The sequence below is a fragment of the Coregonus lavaretus genome, assembly GCF_964263955.1.
Source record: "Coregonus lavaretus genome assembly, chromosome: 22".
NCBI lineage: Eukaryota > Metazoa > Chordata > Actinopteri > Salmoniformes > Salmonidae > Coregonus > Coregonus lavaretus.
In genome coordinates, this window is record NC_140009.1 from 29,510,750 (window position 1) to 29,522,000 (window position 11,251).

The window sequence follows — 11,251 nt, forward strand, 5'->3', positions numbered from 1 at the left end:
TGCTTCGAACATTAACAAATCAATGGCCCTGCCACTGATTTGGTAATCTTGGTTAACCCAGAACTAAAATCTCACATCATTTGGTCAGATGCTTGATTTAGGTAATGTTTCCACAAGATATTACGGAGTTGTTAAACAGTTGAGGGATGGGGCTGGAGAAATGTGACCACTCATGGACAGAGCTGTGCATACAGGGACTGACCATCCATGATATCATGATATACATTGTTTTACATTTACTTTGTTTACAAATGTGTAAAAGAAGCTTATATTTTGGGTTCTGATGGGGTAAGACAGTTAAACTACGCTCATGAGGCATCTAGAAGTTACCAGTAGCCTATATTCTTCAAGAATCAATGGGTATATATTAAATTAAAAGTCTAAAAATGGATGATGGCAAGATTCAAAGGCAGATTCCCTTGAATGCCTCTTTATATTAGAAACACCTTGAGAGGAAGGTGTGAAATATAAGGCATATATTTCAAACTCTTAAACTATGATCTAAAAAATCTAGTCATTCGCGCGTTATCCGTAATATTGTGTATTGCTTATCATTACAAAATGTGAATTGGATTTATGGAATGCATGATCGCAGAGAATGGACAAAGAGCTCATAATGACTACACTTCCCAGCATACGTGGCGCATGGTACGTTTGTGATGTCACAATGAGTATACGGTTACACTGTAGCATTCCTTACTCTATTGTTACTTTGTAACAAACCGGGGCAGAGGCTAGGAAAAGGAGGACGTCAATCTGCCTACAATTCCGTAACATTTTGATATTACTGTAGCAAACAAGGCGAAGAACATAACGGTCATTATACTTGAAGAAAAACGACATTGAGCCGATTGAAACCACCATTGCAAAGAAAGGATAAACGAAACAGACGTCAGCGGATTGCTCTTCCAATACAAGCATTTAAACGCTCAAACCAGGAAGATAAGTCATCCAGCAGTTATCTCAAATTTTAACATCTTAGCCGAAACGGATAATGTCAGTAGCCTAATAAATTTCAACTAAACTGTTTGACGTCCTTCTTTCCCACCGCCTGCCCCGGCTTTAGGATTGCTACGTCAAAGTTAAATGGAACATGCACTCCTGGAAGCGACCATAAAATACATTTCCTTCATGTAGTCCAAGCAGATCTGCTTGAAGTCGGTGTAACAGTTAGTTCCTTACACTATTTCTGCATTAGTAGGCTGACTATTACAGAAATAGGTATTCATACTGAACAAATGAACAATCAGTTTTACTGTAAAAAAAAATAATCGGCAAAAATCTAAATAGGGCGTTACAAGATCCATGAACAATCCTCGGTGAATAAAAGGAACGTTCAGCGATTTGATCGTGAGAAGAGGGTCCTTTTTCTGCCGAAGGTAAGGGGCCCTTGGGGGTTTATTAACGTTTAACATGGCAGTTTGCCATTGTCAAGGGGGGTGACATGGTACGCTTGAGAGACGGGGCCGGTCGAGGCTCCTGTGTCTGGCAGTTAGATTTACATCATTTCCTACTGCACCCAGTCATTCGATCCTTTCACGAAATCTAGTTTGTTGTCGTTTGCGGCGGTTTGAGGCACTCCGTCGTTGAAAGGTTTATTATAAGCAAGAAGCCTACACTCTGCGTAGTTTTAGGACTGCTCCTCTGATTGCCATACAGTATTGTCCTCCTTTACTCTATTGTAAATGTATAATATAGAGTCCAGCCTATGTACAGTATTGCCATTCTAATAACATAGTATAGGATACTGGCTACTCTCATTTGTTTCAACTGAATTAGGTCATCATCATGGGATGTGTTTCATTGGGTTCTTCTGATAGCCATTTGTAATGTCTAATGCCTTGCTGAAGAATATAGAAATGTAACAGATTTTGTATTCTACAAAGCCTACCAGCTCACAGTATGAGAATCAAGGTCTGATACATTGTCCTTTGTATGTAATAGGCTAGTCATTAACTGATTTTGGCTGTCTGGGCCTGTTGGTTGTGGACAGTATCACATGATGAACCTGCATGCTTGTAATCGTGTCAGTCAAATCTTTTAGTGATGTTTAGGAACTTTCTGCAATAACTCCACTATGTTTTGTGTAAGAGATTGGTGCTGCCTCATGAAAGGTCATTCTGTAACAAGTGTCATACGTAATGTGCATCATGCATATCATACTTTTCCACTGTAAAAAACAAATGGAGACATATTTACTTGCTATGCAATCTCTATAGTAATAATAAATAGGCTAGATTCTAGTGAAACTTCAACAGAGAAGCAATAAGTTGCAGTCCCTTATTTTCCATAGGGCTATAGGATCACATTTGAATTCTGAAGGTTGGTTTCACATCGTGGGATGGGATGCTATTTATATGGATGTGAAGTTCATTGAAACCATGAAGGGGCACAAATATGGCCTACAGTAGGCCTACACAGGGGTATGGAGAGGGAGTCTATTCAAATGTCTCAGCTTGGCCCTTATTTGACCTGTCTCTGGCATCCAAATCCCCTGTTATTGAAGGGTCCTGCTCTTTGTTTTGAAAGGAAAAGCTAAAGGGACATAAGGCTATCTATCTACAGAACAGTTTGTTTTTCCTAAGCCATTCATATAAACCCCTGGCTGCTTTCCTAGTTGCCATGGTGACGTTTCCCAGACTCGATGATTTTGGAGCAGGATTTTCATGCGAGACAGAAGGAGAGGGAGTGATGGGTTAGGAATACTGATGAAAGGAGAGTAAGGCTATAGCAAAAAGGTGATGTCAACTCATTGTGGTATCAGGAATCGGTCCAGATTTGATTTAATGAAGATATGTTTATAAACAGTTACAGTGGAATAATATAATGTTTTGTTATTCAGATGGGAGCATAAGATATATTTATTATTACTATGCCTACTGTGTTTTATTCTCATACCTTGGCTTGATGAAAGTTCATTTTTATGTAAAATGTCTAGATATGCTTCCCTGGCCTTCTGTATTAATTAATTAATTCCAATTGTGTACCTACGCATTTGTGCCAGACTGATACTCTATCTCTGTCTGTGACGACTGCCGACCATCTGTCTGTCTCTGAACATAATTTGTCTGATTCTCCACCTTCAGACACCAAGTTTCCATGGAGGCAGTTTCGTCTCTCAGCCTCAAGCGAAGATTTGAGGAGGTGGACAGTGGCTCTCCATACTCTACACCAAAGGACTCGGACGATGAAATCTCCAGCAGTGACAGTGCTGACAGCTGTGATAGCCTCAACCCCCCCTCCAGCACTGCACTAACACGTAAGGGCTTAGCTACACTGAAAAAATTGAAAGTTTTTAAATGGTTCTTCCTCAGCTCTTAAGGTTCCTTGGAGAACTCTTGCCTGATAAAGAACCTTTGATCAAATCAAATCAAATCAAATCAAATTTTATTGGTCACATGCGCCGAATACAACAGGTGCAGACATTACAGTGAAATGCTTACTTACAGCCCTTAACCAACAGTGCATTCATTTTAAACAAAAAAGTAAGAATAAAACAACAACAAAAAAGTGTTGAGAAAAAAAGAGCAGAAGTAAAAAATAAAGTGACAGTAGGGAGGCTATATATACAATAGAATAAAGTGACAGTAGGGAGGCTATATATACAGGGGGGTACCGTTGCATAGTCAATGTGCGGGGGCACCGGCTAGTTGAGGTAGTTGAGGTAATATGTACATGTGGGTAGAGTTAAAGTGACTATGCATAAATACTGAGTGGAGGGTTCTTGACGTGGCATCTAAAGTTCTTCAGAATTCTAAAAGGTTCTTGAAATGTTTGGAAGCCTGCAGATGTGTCCCTTTCATAGCACACAGCAAATTGCCCAGTGTTAACTAGTGTTGATATTTCAATGTAAAATTTATATTGTTGATTCATGAGTTAAATTAACACTGTAAAGAGTTAAATTAACACTCAGTGTTGTAAAATAACTCCAGTGTTGGTGTTAATAACCAGAGTTGAACCAAAACCACGCCCATCAGTGCCATATTTCTCAGCATGCTCTAATGCAAGTAGTTTTTTAGAATTGTTTGTTTCAATATCAATGTTTAATTGATTAATAAAGCTTATGCTACTCAAATATAAATAACATACATTTTCTAAACTATTCCAATCTGTTACTTGGACTTATTGCCACCGTTACTGAAATGGTTGTTCCAGTTTAGATGTTTAAGGTAGTCTCATACTGTATCTTATGCTGTGTTTAGATGGTACGAGGTAGACGGTAGACGGCAAACCGGGTGTCATTGTTTTCAATGAGAGCACGGCGGTAAAATGCTGTTGAGGCTGGCGGTGAATGCCGTCAGCTGCCAAGGTAGACGGGACTTGCCGCCAGAGTTAAAATATTTACCTTATGACAACATACTTAGGATCACATAGGATCTCACTTGGTGAATGCCACAGGACAGAAAATGGATGAATGCAACAACCATGTCTCTGTCACTAGCAAACACAGTCATGGGTGGTACTGGTAACTCTAAAATTATCTCGAAAGGAACCCCGTGAAATATGCAAATAATGCTTAAAACCTTACAGCAGGGCTTTTCAATTCCTGTTCTGGAGGCCCGAAACATTTCTGGTTTGGCATTTTTGTATGGTTCTTCAAAGAACCATACCATTTTTGGTTCTTCAGATCGCTCTCAAGAACCTTATTTGGTTCCAATTTGCACCTTTATTTTTAAGAGTGTACAGTACAACCGGCATTACTTGTTGGCTAAGGTTCTCACCAATTAGACTGATGCATGACTACTCTAGGCAGATCGTTAGTGAAATAAAAGGACAATTTCAAGTCCGTCAAAAAATAGGCTTGGTTTTAAAGTGTATGATGGATTATTACTCTATAATAACCCTTATATTATCTGTGGTAATAACCAGTCTATGGAAACTGTTCACCCATTCTTACCCCTTTCTCTTCCCCGCTCTTTCCTCCACCTCCCTCTCCAGCGACCTCCATCCTAAGACGGCACAAGCCCTCTCCAGGCCGGAAGCAGGTGCGGTTCGATGTGGTGACGGTGTACTACTTCCCCAGGCGGCAGGGCTTTACCAGCGTGCCCAGCCAGGGGGGCAGCTCCCTAGGCATGGCACGCCACCACTGCTCCATCCGTCGATACACACTGGGAGAGTTCGTCCTCGAGCAGGAGACCAGTCACCGCCACGCCCTGCGCCAACACCTCCGCCAGGAGAAGCTCAACGCTCGCAAAATAAAGGTGAGGTCAAGCATTGGTCATTCAGAGAGACCTGAAAGTTATGGTTTTAATTTAAGGACCTCCTGAGGTTTAAATAGGGGAATCCATGTTCTGCACTAGTTACACAAGCATATCTTAAGTTAATATTCAGGTTTTAGTGAGGAACATATACGTCTAACTTCCACCCCTCCTCTCTAGCTGACGCGTAACGGTACGGTGGAGTGTGCCCAGGCCGACCTGCTGACCCTGGAGGACGTGTCAGACGACGACCTGGACATAGAGGGGGTGGAGGTGGACGACTGCTTCTTCCTGCAGCCGCTGCCCACCAAACGGCGTCGGGCACTGCTCAGGGCCTCTGGCATCGCCCGTATAGATGCCCGGGAGAAGGCTGAGTTACGGACCATCAGGCTTTCCAGGGAGGAGTGTGGCTGCGACTGCCGCTTCTACTGTGACCCCCGCCACTGTGGCTGCAGCCAGGCTGGCATCAAGTGCCAGGTGTGTTAAATCAAATGAAATGCTTGCAAATGAGCCCTTCCCAACGATGCAGAGTAAACAAATAAATAAATAGTAACACACAAAATAAAATACACAAGAATGGAGCTATATACAGGGAGTATCAATACCAGATCAATGTGCAGAGGTATGAGGTATTTGAGGTAGATATGTACAAGAAGGCAGGGTAAAGTGACTAGGCATCAGGATAGATAATAATAAGAGTAAAATAAAGAACAGAGTAGCAGCAGCAAATTATGAGTGTAAAAGTGTATGTGTGTGAGTGTGCGTGTGTGTGTAATATGTACACTACCAGTCAAAAGTTTGGACACACCTACTCATTCAAGGGTTTTTCTTTATTTTTACTATTTTCTACATTGTAGAATAATAGTGAAGACATAAAAACTATGAAATAACACATATGGAATCATGTAGTAACTAAAAAAGTGTTATACAAATCCAAATATATTTTATATTTGAGATTCTTCAAAGTAGCCACCCTTTGCCTTGATGACAGCTTTGCACACTCTTGGCATTCTCTCAACCAGCTTCACGAGGTAGTCACCTGGAATGCATTTCAATTAACAGGTGTGCCTTGTTAAAAGTTAATTTGTGGAATTTCTTTCCTTCTTAATGCGTTTGAGCCAATCAGTTGTGTTGTGACAAGGTAGGTGGGGTATACAGAAGACAGCCCTATTTGATAAAAGACCAAGTCCATATTATGGCAAGAACAGCGCAAATAAGCAAAGTGAAATGACAGTCCATCATTACTTTAAGACATGAAGATCAGTCAATACGGAAAATGTAAAGAACTTTGAAAGTTTCTTCAGGTGCAGTCGCAAAAACCATCAAGCGCTATGATGAAACTGGCTCTCATGAGGACCGCCACAGGAATGGAAGACCCAGAGTTACCTCTGCAGAGGATAAGTTCATTAGACTTACCAGCCTCAGAAATTGCAGCCCAAATAAATGCTTCACAGAGTTCAAGTAACAGACACATCTCAACATCAACTGTTCATAGGAGACTGTGTGAATCAGGACTTCATGGTCGAATTGCTGCAAAGAAAACACTACTAAAGAACATCAAGAAGAAGAGACTTGCTCGGGCCAAGAAACACGAGCAATGGACATTAGACTGGTGGAAATGTGTCCTTTGGTCTGGAGTCCAAATTGGAGATTTTTGGTTACAACCGCCGTGTTTTTTGCGAGATGCGGTGTGGGTGAACGGAGGATCTCTGCATGTGTGGTTCCCACCGTAAATCATGGAGGAGGAGGTGTTATGGTGTGGGGGTGCTTTGCTGTTTACACTGTCTGTGATTCATTTAGAATTCAAGGCACACTTAACCTGCATGGCTACCACAGCATTCTGCAGCGATATGCCATCCCATCTGGTTTGGGCTTAGTGGAACTATCATTTGTTTTTCAACAGGACAATGACCCAACACACCTCCAGGCTGTGTAAGGGTTATTTTACCAAGAAGGAGAGTGATTGGAATGCTGCATCAGATGACCTGGCCTCCACAACCCCACGACCTCAACCCAATTGAGATGGTTTGGGATGAGTTGGACTGCAGAGTGAAGGAAAAGCAGCCAACAAGTGCTCAGCATATGTGGGAACTCCTTCAAGACAGTTGGAAAAGCATTCCAGGTGAAGCTGGTTGAGAGAATGCCAAGAGTGTGCAAAGCTGTAATCAAGGCAAAGGGTGGCTATTTGAAGAATCTCAAATATAAAATATATTTTGATTTGTTTAACACTTTTTTTGGTTACTACATGATTCCATATGTGTTATTTCATAGTTTTGATGTCTTCACTATTATTCTACAATGTAGAAAATAGTAAAAATAAAGAAAAACCCTGGAATGAGTAGATGTGTCCAAACCTTTGACTGGTACTGTATGTGTGTGTGTTTGTGTGCATATATAGTGTATGTGAATGTGTGTGGGTTTTGTGTGGGAGTGTCAATGTAGTGTGTGTTTGTGCGTAATAAGGAGATTATAACAGAAGGCTATAGAGTTGAGAGGTACTGTATCCGTGCAGCACTCAGTACATATTAGGGCTGTAATGATACCAGTATCACAATATTTTTTTCCATGGCAAAAATGAAAACACGAAGAAGACCAAACTCTTTGGTCCTTTAAAAACCTGCTGTATGTAAAATATTGTGTGCTATAGCTTGGAAAATAAATAACTGTGACTCTGGATGTTTCCAACATTAGGGCTGTTTTCCTAAAGAGGTTACATCCGCTTCGTGTTTTGTTTCCTTAACCACGATACTAACGAGTATTGCGTCCCTTCCCTAAAACATTTGGCAGAATTAGTATAAAGATAAACAGCAAATCAATGTCTTACAGACAAATTGCCTTTGCTGAATATTTTATGACTGTGTATATTCTCTCAAATGTTGTTCTCTTTCTAGGTGGACAGGATGTCTTTTCCCTGTGGCTGCTCTCGGGATGGCTGTGGGAACTCGGCAGGCCGCATCGAGTTCAATCCTCTCCGCGTGCGAACACACTACATGCATACCATCATGAAGCTGGACCTGGAGAAGAGGAGGCTGATGGGGCAGAAGGCGGGGGTCGGGGGGGAACAGTATGCAGAGTCTGACCTGCTCTCCTCCCCCTCCTCCACCAGGCCTCCCTCCCCAGACCTTCACCTGTCCACAGGGGCCCATGGCCTGGACTCTGAGTTAGAGACAGAGGAGAGAGAGGTCCAGATGGTCTTAGAGGCTCAGGACCTCCTGACTGACCAGGCCTGCCTGGAGCGGGAGAACGAGACCGCTGTGCTCCACCTGCAAAGTGCAGAGGAGCAGGAGAGGATGAGGGAGGAAGAGGAGGAGGAGGAGGCAAAGCGGGGCAGGGGGGGAGGAGGGGGCCTGGGGGAGCAGGCTTTGTGCCTCCTGCCTGGGGCCCTGCAGGGGGAGATGTGTGGGGACACAGGGGTGGGGGTTGGGGTGGAGGGGGTCCCGATCTCCCTCCTCCAGGGCCCGTTCCCCACTGGGGCTACCCTGCTCTGCATCACAGAGAACCAGGAGGGAGATGGGGAGGGGGAAGGGGACAACCCCTGTGGTGGCCTCAAAGACCCGGCCTCCTCCCTGCTCTACTACCAGATAGGTCCCATGGAGAACGAGACATTTCACAAGTCTCTGCCTGGGCAGGAGGAGGCGTGTGTAGAGAGAGAACCAGGGGGAGGAGAGCAGCGAGGGAGGGATGAGGATAGAGGTAATACCTGCGGGCAGGATGAGGCCGAGTTTTCGCCACCGGTGGCTCTGTGCTCAGAGAATGGCATGGGGGCTAAGGAGTTACCATTCAGCCCCCAGCAAAGCTCCTTAGAAGGGCAGTGTCAGGAGGAGGCCTGTCTGGCCACAGAAGGAGAGTTGTACCCACCACTGCCCCCTGAGGTTTAGTACTAGCACCTCTGCAGATGTTTTGCACAATAGCTTCATTTTGCGCTGAATAAAGCCTACACTACATGGATAGACAATGACTATGATGTTACAGGTTAGAATTCATATTAGTAACTGTCATTACTACAAAAATCTATTTGGAAGAAATGAGCATGTCCATTAAAATAAAGTGAAGGAGGGGAAATCATCCTGAAAGCACACACAGATCTTTCCCCTGCAGTAGAACTGTCAGTTCAGTTGTAAGTCAATGAAATGCTCTTATTCTAACGGGGGTGGAGATAATGGGACCTGCCCCAAATGGCACCCTATTCCCTATATAGTGCACTACTTTTGTCCAAGGCCCATAGGACTCTGGTCAAAAGTAGTGCACTATGTAGGGAATACGGTGCCATTTGGGACGAAGCCTTGTTGGCCTTAACGAAAGAAATGACTCCAGAAGCACGCATATTTCTGTGGGAGGTGTAACTCAGTAATTGAGAACTAAGTATTATTGTTTTTAGTTCCCGGCACCACAAAGAGATGATGTGGTGGTGTGAGTGTTAACATTTGCTCTTGGAGACATTGGTCAAGGGAGCATTTCAGAATCATTCAGTGGATTCCAATGGCTTGATTAAAACAGGACGGTGGGGTTAAGAAGAATATGTGCCCTGTTGTATACCGTAGAGCGATATAATAAACACCAGTTGAATAAGTTTGACTAATTGGCTAGCATTGTAAATGTCACACTGGTCTGGTACACATTTTCCAGCTGTTTAGCTGTAAACTTTGAAGCCAAATTAGGGCCACTGGCAGTACTAATCATCTCCCCCCCCCCCCCCCCCCCCCCCCCCCCCGACTGAGAATAGACCTAACAAACAATCCTGGAAATACTTGTTTTTGGTGTACTGTATAAGTGTTTGAAATGGGCATGGCAGAGCTGAAAGAGCTGCTTGTTTGATCTATGTGTATGTTGTGGTCTGTCTAAGGACAGGGTGGGATGTGCCCCTCGCTGCATTGGGGCAAAATGGTAAAACATTTGTAAAGATCAGAAGGTTTGCACCGGCTCCTCTTTCTAAATAGCGTCTCTCCAGATCTACCTACCTTAGACCTCTCATGCAAACACAGTTTATTTATTAAAAGACAAGTTTACCTATAATAGTGACCATTACAATGTTATGACGTTATTACACTTCTTTTAACAATGTGTCTTTGTAAAATTGGGATGCTGTTGATATTGAGCAACAACAGAAGTCTCTGTGATCTCTGTTTAATCAATGAATGAAAGAAACCTGTCTTTGTTTTTTAGTTAGCATGTCAGATCATTCTACAGGTGGTCAGAGTCCATGTGAAGCTGTGACCATGTAATGCTGAAGGGACAAAATAGACCTCCCTTAGCCGTCACATCTTCACCTCATATAATGAGTCTATAGGGGGAGAGTTCCAGGATTCTCTATGAAACACAGCTATTTTACGTTATACGACGTTATTTTTTATTTAACGAGTTAAAAGAAACTGAAAGCCTAAAGCTGTTTGAAGTAGTAATACAGAAATACAGAATAATTATATGATGTTGCTAAATTATGTAAAGAGGATATGACAAAACCTGAATTGCATTCGTTTTGTTGGGTGTGTATGAATGTGTGTGCACGTTGTTCGATTGTGTCTTTGAGTGTGTTGGGGGGGGGGGGGGGGTGCATACAATTAGTCATATTTCCTAAAAGGTGCTGTTATAGGTTAAAACATTTTTTACTTTTTCCTGACATTATGAGAAATATATAATTTCAAGAACTACATGTATCTTGATGGACGTTGAATCATGAACGTTTCTGATTGAAAGTTTGATCTGAAATCCACAGAAATGGCATTGTAACCAACCATTTCTGTGGCGAGGGAAGCATTACATTAAACCCTCTGACACAGGGATGCAATGACTATTGCACTGTCTGCGAATTATGATAATTGCTTTGAATGACATACTGTATAGGTTGTCAGTATATGTAAATGCAATCCTATAACATCCTATAACATATTTTGGTCTTTTAAATGTATTTTTGTGCTGTGTGTTTGTGCTGGCCTATGTATGTGAGTGTGCTGACTCATCATGCACAGTCTTCATCTTCGCTTGACTGATCTATTTTAAAGCTTGTAGACATCTTGCCCAGTGTATCATGTACTGTATATGGGCCTAACTAACAC

At 42.6% G+C, this 11,251-nt stretch overlaps 1 protein-coding gene across 1 annotated transcript; it reads left to right on the top strand.

The window, feature by feature from the left end:
* Window positions 1-697: 697 nt before the first annotated feature.
* On the top strand, window positions 698-10,725 carry LOC311149976 (cysteine/serine-rich nuclear protein 2-like). Its single transcript, XM_084187196.1, has 5 exons — window positions 698-1,379; window positions 3,087-3,259; window positions 4,939-5,201; window positions 5,379-5,675; window positions 8,090-10,725. The coding sequence occupies exons 2-5, from the start codon at window positions 3,100-3,102 to the stop codon at window positions 9,074-9,076; spliced, it is 1,707 nt and encodes a 568-aa protein (XP_084043322.1). The 5' UTR covers window positions 698-1,379; window positions 3,087-3,099; the 3' UTR covers window positions 9,077-10,725.
* The last annotated feature ends 526 nt before the right edge of the window (window positions 10,726-11,251 follow it).

Excerpts from the sequence above, each read along its gene's own strand:
- LOC311149976 (XM_084187196.1), top strand. The coding sequence starts at position 3,100 with ATGGAGGCAGTTTCGTCTCTCAGCCTCAAGCGAAGATTTGAGGAGGTG. Across the intron at positions 3,260-4,938 it reads CTCCAGCACTGCACTAACAC|CGACCTCCATCCTAAGACGG; the intron begins GTAAGGGCTTAG and ends CTCCCTCTCCAG. Across the intron at positions 5,676-8,089 it reads AGGCTGGCATCAAGTGCCAG|GTGGACAGGATGTCTTTTCC; the intron begins GTGTGTTAAATC and ends TTCTCTTTCTAG.